A 16,898-nucleotide genomic window follows, 5' to 3' on the forward strand; every position below is an offset into this window, starting at 1 on the left:
GTGGTGGAGGGCTCTTTAATGGTTGCATCCCTACAATGCAGGGAATTTTATTCCAACAACAATGAACAAAAACCAGGAATGTCAGCTGAATACAAAGGCTCTATGCACAGCATCATGGGAAAGCGCTCTAAACATAACAATCAGATATAGTGGAGAACAAAGCCATTGGGAACAATACTGTTCAATAAAAGGATAGAAAGCGGATACAGCGGCAGGAAGTGTATAACCTAAGCAGGAGTCTCTAACAGCGTTATTACATGGACAGATGGCCGCACGATACGAGTGACGATCGGCGGCGATCAAGTTGATCGGCACTCGTTTAAAGAGATGGGCTGATAGTAGTGAGAAGTCATGTGATTGCCGGATCACTCTCATCATTGTCGGCCTTGTACACATGGGGACATTTGTGGCTGACTTAGGGTGCGTTCACACCTACAGGATCCGCAGCAGATTTGATGGGGCAGATTTGATGCTGTGTTCAGTTATTTAAATGAAATCTGCTGCGGATCTGCTGCGGATCCGCAGCAGAAAATCAGCTGCGGATTCGGTAAGCGTGAACATACCCTAATAATTATTTATAGGCACTCATAATCCTGGCCGATCACTGGGTCTATTACACGGGCAGATTATTTACTTGCCCAGCCAAAAATTTACACAGAATTTTTTTTTAAATGAAAGAAGTCCAGCATTTTTTAAAATCCTGACACGTCACGACCCGCTGATGGATTGGCCTATCAGCAAGTAGTGACTGGGGCGGGACGCTGCTCTAGTCACTGATTGGCTGAGTGGCCAGTCCATCAGCCGGGACAAGCCTTTTCCCCCCCGATCCCTTGTCACGGGAAGAGGTGAGTCCCCACTTGTAATCAATTCCCGCCCTTCCTGTCAAACTTTTCCTTTAAGGGTGCATTCACATGTACAGGATCTGCAGCAGATTTGATGCTGTGTTCAGTTATTTAGATCAAATCTGCTGCGGATCCGTAGCGTAATACGATACGGTATGTGTGAAGCTACCCTAAAGAAGTTGTCCACTTTTTCCAATTTAAAAAAAAAAAAATGCTGAGAACCTCATCAATCAAATGTAAATTGCAGGATAACTGATAGAGAGTGTCCATTCCCCTGCAGCGCCACCACAGGTAAAATGAAGTATTACATGGTGTCCGTTGATAGACTCCCTTTGTAGGAACTCTCTTTACTAGAAAAGACTCTGAATGAGGAATTATCTTCCATTACATCAAGATGGCCGACTACTGTGTTAAATTATTGTTTCTAAGAGGGAATAATAGCGCCCCCTCCCCTTCCCAGTGATTGACAAGATATACAAAGCAGACTCATAGTTAATAGTCCGCCGTATCCTTTGTTAACCACTACTAGTCTAATGGCACAGTATTTATTTAATGCCATGTGGGCTTAAAGGGGTTGTTCACCAAAAAGTTCTTTCTTTCAAATCAACTGGTGCCAGAAAGTGACAAAAAGTTTGAGTACTTATAAGCTGCTGTATGTTCTCCAGGAACTGGTGTAGTCTTTCAAGTCTGGAGAGCAGGGAATTTGCTACTGCTCTGGACAGTTCCTGACACGGACAGAGGTGGCAGCAGAGAGCACTGTGTCAAACTGGAAAGAATACACCACTTCCTGCAGGACGTACAGCAGCTGATAACTACTTTAAGACGCAAAAAAGGGTCTGTGGAGCCTCAGTTACGTGTCTCAAAACACAGAAGACCGAAGATTTTTAAAATAAAAGTAAATTACAAATCTCTGGTACCAGTTGATTTGAATTTCTTTTTTGTGAACTACCCCTTTAAAGAATTAAAATTTAGTAAGAACACTCAACATTCTGGGTTTATTCTCCCAAGAGAATTTTTGTTAAGTAGGTGCAGCGCAAGTTTATAAAAAGTTTAAAAACAAAGTTTTGAATGAATCCGGCTTTGACGAGTCATCTGGACAGGGAAGGCCCATACGGCAATGTGTGACTCCATCTCTATGTCCTACTCTCTTTTCCGCACAGTCTTCTATGTATAGTACATGCAGACCCGGGAAAGGTTTAGAGTTTTTGAATTTTTCTTGAAAATTATAGACTCGAATGTCCACGAAAGAAAGTAGTGCAGACACCATGTGTATCTCATTACAGTCCTTTGTTGTATCATTGGTCACGTCATTGGTTACTAGATTTGGTCATAGTCGGATTGGTCAGACATCTCTCGATTTGACTTTGCAACGCACAGAAAATACTCATATCTTGGTTTTCACTGCACAAAAACTGCTGGATGATATCACAAGCTTCTCTGATCTCCTCGACACTCACGCGCTGCCCGGGCTCCTCGGACTTAACCACAATTGTAGATACTTCCTCAGTGCCGGCAGACAGTTTTGGACGTGACCCTAAACCACTGTATGAGGCCTGATCCTCCTTGGATGAAAAGTCAGCTTTTAGTTTTTGATTTGGTGTTTTTTTATATGTGGTTTCGAACCCCAGACTTTCATCATCCTCTTCCTTGATAGTCAATGTTTGGTAGGAGACAAGACCTGTGGTCAATGCCGCGTAATTTGCTGCGTTACTGTTGTTTTCTTGTAAAATGGGAAATGATAGGTCTTCCCGAGCTCTAGCCTCCGATGGGTCATGTGTGGCAGAGCAAAGAATTCGGACGCCTTCCTGTTTTTGAAAGCAGGATTTGATAGTATGCGGTGTAACTCGTAGCCATGCCTTGTTCATGGTGTAACTGGCTTCCACCAGTGAGATCTCGCACATTTTCTGAAGAAGAGATCCCTCGGCTTTTCTACTGGTGGTGTCATCTTCTTGCAACCTCTCGAAAAGAAGTTCCCTGTAGAGAATACCGAATTCGTTGACCAGCTCTTCACCAAAGTGATGGTTGGATGAAACGTGTTCTTTGGGGAAAATACATAATGAGATATTTCTAAGCTTGACTTTTGGTCCAGTATTATTGGCTGTGAAGGCCAGAAGAATTTTTCTTTCCTGTCTATCGAGTTTGGCATCCCAGTTGAGGAGCCACTCTACAAGCAAACTATCCGTCATGTGTCCATTAGTACTAGCTTTAAGGGACACTGGAGAAAGGCAATGCGTTCCGAGAGATCTTGAAGGAAGATTGTGGGTAACTAGTAACTTTAGTCTTTCCGTCCCGTTGATGTTGCAGCAGAACCATATGCAGACGGTTTCCTTCGGTTCGGCGTTCATGGCTTGCTTTGCCAAAACTCTAAAATGAAAAGGAGACCCTACAGCACAGAAAATGTCTTGTAAAGAGTAATCTTTAGCAATTCGAGCAAGCAACGCAGATCTACTCAAAGCATCTCCTTGAGTAGTTTGGCCACCGAGCATGGACATCATATGTTCGTTCCTCTCTCCATTAGGGTTGTAGTGACTTCCAGTAATTCTTCCCTCTGCACCACTGTTGAGTTCCAGTCTGACCATCTGTGTAGCCTTAGGTAGGATTTTTACGTACTTACCTTCACCTATACTACCAAACCACCTCTCCCCAGGTAAGACTTCTGCTCTGTAGAATAGTCGATACCTTTCCTTCCACCTCCATAGCCATCCGTTTGAAGGTTTGAACTGTGGGCATCCAATTTCTTTTGCAATTGCTTCAGCCTGTCTCATAAGTATAGGTCCAGAAATGGGTAACTTATTGGCCTTGGCGAAGAGAAGCCATTCCAGTAGAGCCTCGTCCACCTTGGCATGCTTAAATGGTCTATTACGTTTACGACTTGGATTCTCATTTTGGTTCCATCGCTCTAATATTTCTTCTCTCTTTTTCATGACACGACTAATGGTTGACTGTGAGAGTCCCATGTTCCTCGCCACTGAGGACTGAGATGCTTTAGGTTGTTGTAGAAGTTCTAGGATCTTCACCTTTTCTGCTAGGGTTGAGTCCCGTCTTTTCTTGTAGGTCTGTACTCGATTACCGGTATCCATTTCTAGAAGACATGAAAGGGAAAAGTGTTGTTATGTGTCGCACATTGAAAATCAACTGACCAGCGACAACCAAACCCGACCTGGAAATACTGGGGAACACTCATTTAATGGCCTACAAATATTCTACAAATATCCTGACACCTCAGTGGTAATGTTGAGAAGACCTGTCAAACTATTCTGGTTTTACAACGTTCTCTGAACCTGAATATTCAGCATTTAATTCCCGGGGCCACAGGAGTTGGATAATGCCTTAGGGCCCTATTACATAGAGCGCTAAACGGCCAAATCGGCCAAATTTGGCCGATTATTGCTCTGTGTAATAGAGACAACAATCAGCTCTGTATATGTCCCGGCACCACGCACTGTGGCTTTAGAGTGGCCTGTCTGAGCTGCCAGATAAATAGTAGAGAAGACCCGGCACTCACCAAGTAGTTCTGCTTGTTTATTGTAGTGCAATAGACATCAGGTACAGTAAGGCCGCGTTATGGCCAAGCATGGCATTCATCAGCTTAGGGTACTACTAGGCCATGCTTGGCTGAAACGCATTCTTACTGTACCTGATGTCTATTGCACTACAATAAACAAGCAGAACTACTTGGTGAGTGCTGGGTCTTCTCTACTATTTTTCTGGATACTTACCACCTCTAGCGCCACCACATACGGAAGTGCACCCTCCCTGCATCCATTGTCTGAGCTGACAGACCGCTCAGCCAACCAGGAGAAGACTGGGAGCATGGACAGGTTAAGTATTTAATGTTTGGGCAAGGGCTGCACGGACATGGCAAGCGATGTCCGTGCAGCCCTCGCTAAACGATTATCGGACTGTGTAATAAGCCCAGTAAATGAGCACTGATCTAGCAGATCGGCGCTTGTTTATAGTATAGATTGGGCCTCCCTTAGGGAGTCCAGGAAAACATAGATACAGACATAGGCCATCGGCTGTATCCATGTTTTCCAGGACTTCCGAGGGCTGCATCCGACAGGGAATCAAATACCCAATTGTTGCCAAACCCTAACAGTTTGTCAGGTCCTCTCGACACTTCTCACTAGTAACTTTTCTTTTCTTGGAAGATGCCATTCTTTTTCAGTAAAGAAACTGTCGGAGTGTTATGTGGCTCTCCAGTACCTGGGGTTACACAAGGAATATGGTCGCACAACAGCAAGTTTCATCCAAGTGACACCTCCAAAATAATTGGTGCGATTTGCCGAAGCAATTTAGCTCTTAAGCATATATCCTTCTCTCACTGTTATGTTGTGCGATCAAAGACTTTCTGTAGCCCTGGCCTTATACTTTCATCTCACCATCAAGTTCACCCCACATTTCATCCAGCCTCACACTTCATAGGAGGCTCCTCAAGGAACATTATACTGTGGACACCCTATGGTCTGCTGACCCATTGCTTTACTGCTGAGTGTTGTGCTACTGAGAGAGCATGTTCATTAAGCCGCTGCCTCAGAGGATGGAATCTAGGCTTGAAAGAACCACCAGTAGTGTCACAGTATGTCCACACTACGGAATCCCGGCAGATCACCCGGCATGGATTCTGCAGCTCGCCCCCACTCGCATCTCCGCTGGTCCTATAGGCTTCATTCTATGGTTTGGCAGATTCTGCCATCCGCCTGAAGAATGAGTGGGTTAATTTTTCGGGCAGATGGTGGAATCTTCCAAACCATAGAATGTGCAAAAGAAGAGCCCGTGGAGCCTCATTGAAGAGTCTCAAAACACAGGACTAGCCAGATATCCCTCCGGGAAGGACCCAGCCAAGGGGCGGCTCCTGTAAGGAAACCACCAAAACCACCATATTAAGTGGCCCTATAAGTGATAAACCAAGGCTAGGTAACCATCCACATACAGCTGTTTCAGGGTGTTGCCCCTCATCAGTGTGGAGCAGGATTCTGGCTAGGTGGGAGCAATGCCTAGTAGAGCCATAAGAGAAACAGATCGCTGATCTCAGGGAGACCAGCCAAATGACAACACTGCCGGCTGCTGGTGAAAGCGCTCAATGCAGTGAAGTCCTAGGTGCATTGCTAAGCACTCAATGCAGTGAAGTCCTAAGGTCGCATCCATACCTTACATTGTTATATACTGCCATCCATACCTTACATTGTTATATACTGCCATCCATATCTTACATTGTTATATACTGCCATCCATACCTTTCATTGTTATATACTACGATTCATACCTTACATTGTTATATACTGCGATCCATACCTTACATTGTTATATACTGCCATCCATACCTTACATTGTTATATACTTCGATCCATACCTTACATTTTTATATACTGCGAACCATACCTTACATTGCTATATACTGTGATCCATACCTTACATTGTTCTATACTGCGATCCATACCTTACATTGTTATATACTGCGAACCATACCTTACATTGTTATATACTACCATCCATACCTTACATTGTTATATACTACCATCCATACCTTACATTGTTATATACTGCGATGAGTGAGAGATGAGTGAACCTGGAGCATGCTCAAGTCGATCCGAACCCGAGCGTTCGGCATTTGATTAGCGGTGGCTGCTGAAGTTGGATAAAGCCCTAAGGCTATGTGGAAATCATGGATATAGTCATTGGCTGTATCCATGTTTTCCAGACAACCTTAGAGCTTTATCCAAGTTCAGCAGCCCCAGCTAATCAAATACCGAACGTTTGGGTTCGGATCGACTCGAACCCGAACCCGGTTTACTCATTTCTAACTGCGATCCATACCTTACATTGTTATATACTGCCATCCATACCTTACATTGTTATATACTGCCATCCATACCTTACATTGTTATATATTGCGATCCATACCTTACATTGTTATATACTGCCATCCATACCTTACATTGTTATATATTGCGATCCATACCTTACATTGTTATATACTGCCATCCATACCTTACATTGTTATATATTGCAATCCATACCTTACATTGTTATATATTGCGATCCATACCTTACATTGTTATATACTGCCATTCATTATGTCTATATAAATCACAGCATGCATCAACAGCAATGTGGACGGAAATATTCATACAAGACCCTGCATTCATCTATCACAGGGGTAGCGAACCGTGGCTTTCCAGCTGTTGCAAAACTACAACTCCCATCATGCCTGGACAGCCGAAGGCTGTCCAGGCATGATGGGAGTTGTAGTTTTGCAACGGCTGGAGATCCAGGGACCCCTGATCTATCAGAAAAGCCGGAGAACAAAGACTTTCCTCTACCTACCTGTCTTACCGGAGGACATGAGTCCTGGACTTTTTTTTTTTTACTATCAGACAAAGTAGCCGCCCTTTGTATTCTAGGCCCTGGCAGCATCCGCTCACAGACCTGCTCTGCCCCTGGCAAGGAGTTGAATGAACCTTCCCAAACAAGCCGAGATCCGGAAGAGATTCCTCTGCAAAGACTTATGGGGGAATTAAAGTACAGCTGTACCACTGTGGTCGGATTGTGAAGAGTGCTGCTGGGGAGGATGGGAACCCCCTTCAGTTACCCCCATCTCCTGTTGCTGTGTATTACAGGCTCCCATCCTGGATATTTCTTTGGATTCCAGGAAACTAGCTCTATTCTTAGTAATATCGCACAATGCTCCAGGACGGAGAGACCGTCAGACAGAGACATTACCGGCTTCTGCATTGGGATCACAATCTCCTTATAAATTATGTGGAGGAACTAATAGGATGCAGATTTCTGAAAGTTATATAGATTTGTAATTTACTTCTATTTAAAAATCTCCAGTCTTCCAGTACTTATCAGCTGCTGTATGTCCTGCAAGAAGTGGTGTATTCTTTCCAGTCTGACACAGTGCTCTCTGCTGCCACCTCTGTCCATGTCAGGAACTGCCCAGAGCAGCAGCAAATCCCCATAGAAAACCTCTACTACTCTGGGCAGTTCCTGACATGGACAGAGGTGGCAGCAGAGAGCACTGTGTCAGACTGGAAAGAATACATCACTTCCTGCAGGACATACAGCAGCTGATAAGTACTGGAAGACTGTATATTTTTAGATAGAAGTAAATTACAGATCTGTATAAGAGTCCAGAGCACTTAAATCAGGTAGATCCTCTTTAATCTGACCCAGGGATCGAACGGCGCCGTCACGGGGAAGCCGTTGTCGTGGTCCGTTTCTGGAACCGCGGGCCGCTTCCCGTGTACGGCACCGTTCTATCCACGGGGCTGGTGCTGAAGCACAGGAGGTGGTCCGGCCCTCCCCCAGTGGGCGGAATCCTGCGCCCCTCTATGGCGCGGCTCCATTGATTCTAAAGGAACCGCGTCATAGAGGGAATTCCCTCCCACTGGGGGTGGGCCGTGGATAGAACGGCGCCGTACACAGGAACCGGACCGTGGTTCCAAAAATGGACCGCAGCATTGGCTTTCCTGTGACAGTTCGATCTGTGTGTCAGATTAAAGAGGATGTACCTGATGGTACGGTACACCCTCTTTAAACAGTTGAATATGTTTACTGGCAGTTTTCTGCGTTTTTAGTAAGAAGTTTAGATGTGCGTTTTGTGTTTGGGAGGAAGTTTGCCGGCGTTTCCTGGTGAGACCGAGTAGGTTCTGCTTAGCGGTTTAGACCTGAGGTTGAGAATACATGGCTTGCAAATGTGTCTTGTTAGTTTTTTTTTGTGAAGAACTTAAGATAAGGCCGGGGGTCTCGCAGGAGGGGGCCTATCCAGTTAGTGCAGTACTCTGTTGGGGAGATTCTTACAACCTTGGCTACAGTTGTGCGACTTGACTATAGTAGAGACAACCTGTACTTACGGCCAAGAAGTTCCTTCTAACGCTGGAAAGGTCACAGAGTGCCAGTTCCAGTAGTACAGGACTGGCCGAGGCAAATCCCTCAAGAATACCCAAGTGGACCCAGCAGCAGTCAGCCGGGCACGGTAGCTAGTCGCACTTTTCCAACCCGATGTGTAGATAAGTCTCTGTTCAGTTTTTAAAGACTTAAGAATCCTGAGAATGCGACAACCCCCCTCAATATAAATAGTTTCCCCCCCCCCCTTTAGTGGTAGTTGCCCCTGTAATGGTTCAGTAGGCTATAGCTGAAGTCTCAGGAACTTGTGGAAAGAATGAGGTTATAGTCTTATAGTAGCAAGGCTCTGGCCACAGGGCCAGGACCTAGGAAGGGTCTCCCTCTGGAACTCTGCTTTGTAGGTCAGCTCAGGAACGAAATGAAATAACCACCCCACACCGCTGTCTCCACCATCTCTTATAGCCTAGGGTTAGGACCTCTCTCCTATTGGTGGAGAACAGCCTGAGGTACCTGATAGAGCAGAATAGGAGAAAAACTTTTTAGAAAAGGCCTCTGATAGGCCGAGGAGGAGGGAGTCAGCTGACAATCTTCCTCTTGCTTACAAACAAGTGTAACAATAAAATTAACCTCTGCAATTGTGGTGTCCCACCACAGGTGTTTCTTGTTTGTACACCCCTCGCAAGTCTGTACTTCAAAGTAATAGTGGTAATGAAGTAGCACCTAAGTTTTGCCACTAGATGTCGCTAGTATGTATATTGTGTACTTAAGTATTGCACAGCTGTAAGTAACTAAAGGGTAATTGTTTCTAGGACCTGTGCACCAATGGGAGCTCTTTCTCTTTTCTACCTATCTCTATCCTTCTCTTTCCCTTGCACTCTCTTCTCACCCACTCACAGCACACGTTACGGATGCTGTAGAAGGAAGTCACTTGGGGAGAGGAAGTGTAGCCACACCTTAGTGAGTCTTACTCTGGCTTTGGTAGAGGAAGGACGCAAGCCAGATTGGACCCTGTAGTAGCCAAGTAGGGCCCTGGCTTATGCCAGGTCCCCTGTGGAAGTTTACTTTGGTCTCTGTAGAGAACGGACGCACATGAGACACCTTAGCACTGGTTTCTTGAAAGCAGCACTTCCACACACTATGCAGTGCTAAACGCACACTTAGAAAAGGCAAGTCATGGATCACCCCAACCCACGTTGAGAACCAGTCTAACAGTGAAGGACAGTATCCTGAAGAAAGAGGAACTGATCTGGATAGAGCAAAGTTGCTAGAAGCCTACATACTCTATCTCGCAGCACGGGTCTCATCAGAGAACTCTGACCACTCTGCCCATCCCAGGTAACAAGGTCTGGGGCTTGTGTCACCCTCTAGGACATTTCCCCCCACACTGGTACGCAATAAGTGGTGCAAAGACCAAAGAGTCAAAACACGGGCACAAGTATTCTCTCTACTCTCAAGTGTTTATTCTCCTTCTAATGTTCCGGCAGAGCACAGTACTACATTGGGTTGGGACTCTCACGACATCCTCCTCTCTACTTCTCTAGACCTCTTCTACCTCTCAGCACGCAACTCAGTCAGCACGACTGTGTCACTCCTTAAGCTTTCAGCACAGGTCGTGTCACTCAAGATTAAAGTATATTATCAAGTCAAGATCCTACTGTATATCACTGCATTAAGCCTTCCTACGGTAAAGAAGAGGTTATTTATTTTAACTGGACTCAGTAGTTATTCGCTGAGCACCTACACAGCCATTGCATCTTCCTTGGGTCATCTCCCCTTTATGTGGGTGGCGGTACCAATAGTCCGGGTGGGTCATAACTCCACTCTACACCACCGTGATAAGCGCTGAAGGGACTCATCACAACCCGGCAGGTTACCGACCACAGGGGAAAGGGTGTAGCCAGCCTATCTAAAATAAAAGCAGGTGTGCCTCCATACCTGTGTGCCCAACCGGCACTGTCATCACAACAGCATAACACCTGGCTGAGCTATTCCCCGACCAACCACTACTGTAGTGGAGTCACACTTCACCATCTGGCAAATGACCGGTCGCACCTCCCAGCAGGGTGAAACCACACAATGCCCTTCAGTGTGCTGGCTGTGGAGGAAAACAGAGCCATCTTGTGGCCAAAAATCAGTTCTACACCATACATAAGAGATCATAAAAGAACCCAGCTAAAAGCTCACATTCAGTGCCGACCGACATACATGAGACCCAGCAGTGGCAAAATGTGTTCTGGGACATTGTACAGCAGGGTTGTGGGACAAAGAGGGTAACTTGTAAGGAGCGAGTAGAAGAGTGCTAAAACCCCAGGAGCAGTCCTATAAGTAGAGAGCTGGGGTAAAGTGAAGTCCCTGTGAGGGGTGTCTAGATATGCCAGACCATACCTTAGCTATTCTGCCAGGAGAACTGGGGCCTAGTGACATCAGTAGTCGGAGAGGAGGAGGAGCTTACTGGGGAATAATGTGGATGTAAGCTACATCTGGGTTAGTGCAGGTAGGAGGTAGTCACCAGATAGAAGGTAGAAACAGACAAATGAGTGTGACCCTGTGTGAAATAACATAGGCCAGGAAGAGTCTCTTGTCAAGCCATCACAAACCTTAAAGGGAACCCGTCACCATGAAAACATTGTCTAAGCTATCGGCACCATGTTATAGAGCAGAAGAAGCTGAGCGAATTGATATATATCTTTATGGGAAAATATTCAGTATAATTTGTAATTGGGAGAAATCTTCAATGCTAAAGAGTCCAGTCTACTGAGTGACTCCGCCCCCCGGACTCCTTATCACAGAATGATCAGGGATTTCAATCAGCATGTTACAAGTTATACAGAATCTTTTCCCTCAAAGTTATATATTAATCTGCTCAGCTCTTCCTGCTCTATAACATGGTGGTGATAGATTAGATGGCATTGTCTCCCTTTGAGATCAAAGCACTCTCTTACTAATTAGATTTGCAAATCAAAATCCAATGCAAACATTACCATCACCATGTCTAAGGGGATTATCCAAGAAAGAAGCTAGTGACAGCGCTCAGCAAGAGCCACACCTTATATTGCGCCATGATGGAGTTTGTGTCCATTCCACCTGCTGAGTGATGTCACTTTCTTCTTGGACATCAGAAACCTGAGAATAATTTTGGAGGTTGGATTATGTTGTATCCCTCTTACTGTGTGCCTTCTGGTGTATAAGTAACTGCTAAGCTTCAGTGCCTCTGCTGAGAATGGCAGCCACCAAGACTGCTGTACCCCTCAGTAAAAGTGTTTGCTTGGATTACATTGGTCGGCACTCGTCTTCTTCTAGACATTGGGAGTGTGAAGATGGAGAGTGAGCCGCCACACTGAAAGGGTACCTATCATTTCCATGGCGGGATATCCTTTCATAGACCGCTCCTAAAGTAAGCAGAATTTGGAACTGCTGGTAAGTCCTCTCCTCCCGGTTTCCAGGTACGTCACAACCCGGGTTTCACATTACAAGCAGGTGGGATTTAGCCCACCCAGCCAATAAGTGACTGCAGCGGTGTCCCTCACCAGTGACTGACTGGCTAAAGGGGGCATCCGTCAATTGGACTTACCCTTTAAATGTTGCACCATCATACAAAAAAGTCTACAGTATAAAATGCATGAATACAATAAGAAATGGAAACTTACATCCCTATTAGACCCCATTCATATTTCCTTTCTGGACCATTCACCAGTGTACATGGAGATACCAAGCAAAACCCACCTGTGCCCTGGTATACTCATAGCAGGCCCTGTGCCCTGGTATACTCATAGCAGGCCCTGTGCCCTGGTATACTCATAGCAGGCCCTGTGCCCTGGTATACTCATAGCAGGCCCTGTGCCCTGGTATACTCATAGCAGGCCCATTGATATTAATGCACAGAACAAGGTCAATGTGCTATGTTTAGTTTGTTTGTATAGTTTAGTTTGTATAGTTTGTTTGTTTGTTTGTTTGTATAGTTTAGTTTGTATAGTTCTGTTTGTAAGTGTAGTCCTGGAGAGTAAAGCTGATCACAGGGTCCTATAGGGTAAAATTTTACTTGCAAAGTCAGATGGTGTTGAAACCCCAGAGCAGAGACCTTCATGGCGACACATTTCATACATTCCCCTTTGACTCTGTGGTTACATTCTCATACCAGTGTAGCAATATGAAATGACCACTAGAGGGCAGTGTTGTAATGATTACAATGGGAGAGAACAGGAAGAAAGTAGATTATTCACATACTCACAAGTCCTTCACAAAGTTTTCTATGGCTTGTAAACCATTTTTTTTATACGTACATTTTTATCATGCATGTTCTTCATTTCCTACACAGAGGTGTATGAAAAAATACTAGGAAAAAAAACATTACAAAAACACCAAGGACCTGAAAATGCATCAACAGTGCAGACAACCAGAACAAGACTTTGTGTGTAGTGCTATTTATAGTTTCCTATTAGCTTACAGCAAATGTCTGGACACAGCAGTTAAAAACATGAATAAAATGCCTAAAACTGGCAAAACCCCCCCCCCCACAAAAACCTGAGCCAAGAAGAGCCGCCATGTCAATCCTCCTCGGAGGGGGTGTGGGGCGGCAGGATGATGGAGGGTTGGTTGCCTCTCTGATACCCCTACAAATAAACATTTTTTTTTTTTGCTAACATGCCGCATCCTATCTACATTGTAACAGCACCTACATAAAGCTTGTGAAATAGGTTACTAGAAACTGACATCACTGATATATGCACATCTACGCTGTCAGTTTCCCTTTCTTTCAAATCAACTGGTGTCAGAAAGTCATACAAATTTGTAATTTACTTCTATTTAAATATCTCTAGTCTTCCTGTACTTATCAGCTGCTGTATGCCCTGCAGGAAGCCGTGTATTCTCTCCAGTCTGACACAGTGCTCTCTGTTGCCACCTCTGTCCATGTCAGGAACTGTCCAGAGTAGAAGAGCTTTTCTATGGGGATTTTCTACTGTTTCTACATGGACACAGGTGGCAGACTGGAAAGAATGCTCCACTTCCTGCAGGACATACAGCAGCTGATAAGTACTGAAAGACTGGAGATTTTTTTTAAATAGAAGTAAATTACAAATCTGTATAACTTTTTGGTTGCTGGAGTACCCCTTTAAGTTAGTGATATAGTTCCATACACCCAAATTATACACTCCAGCATTGCAGTGCTCGCTCAACACTAGGGACAATGCAACAAGTGCCTCAAAGATGGCCGCCTAGATTTCTGGCCTTGGTTTTTCCCTTGTCATTACAATGACTTATAGGACCACTTAATATGGTGGTTTTGGTGGTTTCCTTACAGGGGCCGCCCCTTGGCTGGGTCCTTCCCGGAGGGATATCTGGCTAGTGCTGTGTTTCGAGACTCTTCAATGAGGCTCCACGGGCTCTTCTTTTGTATGACGTAGGAGATTACGATGAGGCGGCTGATCGAGAAGAGACACTAGGAGAACTGTGTGAGATCCCAAGGAGCGGTTTGGAGGGGACTGAGGCGTCATTGTCCGGTGTCCAATGTTTCTTGTCCCCATTTTTCAGATTACATACAGTAGCTGTACGCTTTCCAGACAGATCTGGTATATCTGGGATGGATGTAACACTATGTCTTTTTTCTCCAATAGAAGTCAATGGGCAGACATACAGTATATCATGTAACACAGTGAAATCTTGGATTACAAGTAACTTGGTCTAATCCGAGCCCCCTGTGTCCCTATCCTGATACTGTACTGGGAAGTAACCCCTTCCATTGTAACCCACTGCCACCTGATCAACTTTGACGGTGATAAGACGCTTTCTGGCAGGGACCCTGTTGAACTGCGGAAATCCTCCTGTGGAAGCGAGCAGCTCATCCTTATGTCCTCTCTCTGCTGCCGGAGGACTTAGTGTGAGTGAGGCTGCGTCGCCCTCCTACTTCAGTGTTCAGGCAGCCTCGATCCTGCGTGCACAGACGTAACTCAAGCAGTGAGTGCTTCAAGTCCCCAGGCCCTCGTCTGCTGCTGGCACACCCGGATCACCGCCATCTTGTATGGGTGGTATATGACCGCTGCTTCCCTCTGACCCCTTCACCGATATCTACTCCAGGGCAGCCGGCACTAGTACCAGAATCGGCAGGTTTGCAGCCACCTGGGGAGTTGTCTGTGGAGGGAGAGTAAACTGATTAACCCCTTCCTTACTGATACACTGTTCTTTATGATACAGAACATCTCACCTACCTTATTTTTGGGTTGTGGAACGAATCGCCTGCTTTTCAATTATTTCTTATGGGAAAATTTGCACACTCAGTAGCAGATTATAATAGGTCCGTTTTGGGCTTTAGCTCCTGAAGGGCCCATGGCCCCCCCAAACAGACGTATGTTCAGTCATGATTTGCATGATTCGCTACTTTTTACCGCAATTTTGCACAAATCAGGGCAAAACTGAAGCCAGGAGACAATGCAGTAACATTAGAGAATATATTGAAGGACCTTATCATGTGACAATGATGTCACCACAGGTCCTTTACAAGCTGCATTATGGAGGAAAAAGACTTAAGTTAGTGCCGCCATAGTTACAGTGGGTTGGGGGGGCCCAAGCTTGGTGAACAGCCCGGGGCCCATAGTAAAGTTAATCTGCCCTTGAGCACGCTCCCTCGTAATCCAGAATTTTGCTGTATATGAATACTGTTGTCTATATACCTGGTAGGAATAAAGGCGGCCATACGCCTCTCACTAAGGCTCCGGCTCTATTTGCAATACTAAGAAGACAAAGTCAGCTTGCTGCCCATAAGCCATCCGTACTTGTAGTAGATCAATACCCTGTCTCATATGGGTGCAGATGACCATTTATCTCTCTATTACGGACATGTCAGTGCGAGGGAAAAACATCATTACTTTCACCCTCTTCCTCTTCCGATTCATCTGTGCCTTATTAATTATCGCTTGGTTCAATATTTCATGGGACTAGATCCATCACCCGGCAGATTGTCTATTAGACCCCGTGTAGGGGTATTTAACAACGCAGATCATTCTGCAAGGACATGTTCTACCTCGGTCTATTTACTAGCAGACATGTCCGGGATCAGCACACGTAACATAATTCATGGGGACGCCGCACTTTCTATCTGATTTCGGTGGCACTCTGTATAACGGCACCGATCCATACTGGTGCCAAGCTCGTCGCTGGTGGTCTACGGGAGACTATAATAAATGATCTGTTACTGTATTCAATTATGGATATACTAATGCTCTCTGCATATTAATTCATTGTACTAGACAGCCATATGTACAACAGGAAAACAACAGGGATACCATACTGCGCGGGATTCTCTCTCTATAGCAGCTTCAGATTTAATGTCTCAAACTATGTTCGGGTACGTTATGTTACTTGTATAGACTGGGGTTTTACTTGTCACACTGTGAAACAGCATACACTGAGGTATTTTTACAATATAATAAGAGACATTATTGTTGTGTATTGGTCACATGACACTTCCACGGGCAGCTTCAATGTTAAGTAGGCTCTGAAGAAGAAGTCTCCCAGATCTACATCTTTCGGGATGAGGATAAAGCTAATGTAGTCCCTCTCCCCAGAGGGATGGAAGTTTTGAATTTAATCTTGGGTTGACCAGGGGAGTGAGAAAGAGACATCTTTTTCAAAGTAGGGCAAGGTTCTAAGATCTTATTTAAGGGGGCCATACACCTTTAACAACTGATGGCTGAATATTACCAATATTAATATACAAAGCACAAATAATGCTGTGTTTCTCCAAAAATAAGCCCTACCCCAATTATAAGACCTGGCTTCATTTTGCAGGCATTTTAGTGTAGACCTGAAATATAAGTCCTACTCCAATAATAAGCCCAGGTTACAGTCAGCTGACCAGATCCCTTAAACTGGGTGCTGAGTATCAGCCAATCAGGCCCAGACTTGTTATGCTCCGCCCCCACCTGCTCAACACAAGCTGCAGGGGAAGCAGGAGGGGTAAGAAGATGCACAGTAGGGGACATTGTATATGGGGGGATGGAGTGTATGTGGGCCAAATACAGAGGGGAGGGAGGTATATAGTATGGGGGACAACTGCAGAGGGGGAGGGAAGTATATAGTTTGGGGGAATAACTACAGAGGGGGAGGGAGGTATATAGTATGGGGACTACCTGCAAGGGGGGGGGGAGGTTATACAGTATTGGGACTACCTGCAGAGGAGGAGGGAAGTATATAGTTTGGGGGAACAACTAC

The 16,898-nt window shown here is 45.2% G+C and overlaps 1 protein-coding gene and 1 long non-coding RNA gene across 3 annotated transcripts in view; both read right to left on the reverse strand.

Annotated features, from left to right (window-relative positions):
• Positions 1 to 16,898, reverse strand: part of LOC138772247 (uncharacterized) — a 334,081-nt gene that overhangs the window by 86,841 nt on the left and 230,342 nt on the right. The window lies entirely within an intron of this gene.
• LOC138771783 (tigger transposable element-derived protein 3-like) lies at positions 15 to 7,279 on the reverse strand. Of its 2 annotated transcripts, none has more exons than XM_069951784.1 (2): positions 7,179 to 7,279; positions 15 to 3,924 (listed from the first exon to the last, which is right to left on the reverse strand). In XM_069951784.1, the coding sequence occupies exons 1-2, from the start codon at positions 7,186 to 7,188 to the stop codon at positions 2,150 to 2,152; spliced, it is 1,785 nt and encodes a 594-aa protein (XP_069807885.1). In that variant the 5' UTR covers positions 7,189 to 7,279; the 3' UTR covers positions 15 to 2,149. The 2 variants fall into 2 exon arrangements, with proteins under 2 accessions (XP_069807885.1, XP_069807884.1); XM_069951783.1 differs by having other exon boundaries at positions 7,170 to 7,279.

Source organism: Dendropsophus ebraccatus, chromosome 14 (genome assembly GCF_027789765.1).
Source record: "Dendropsophus ebraccatus isolate aDenEbr1 chromosome 14, aDenEbr1.pat, whole genome shotgun sequence".
Taxonomy (NCBI): Eukaryota; Metazoa; Chordata; class Amphibia; order Anura; family Hylidae; genus Dendropsophus; species Dendropsophus ebraccatus.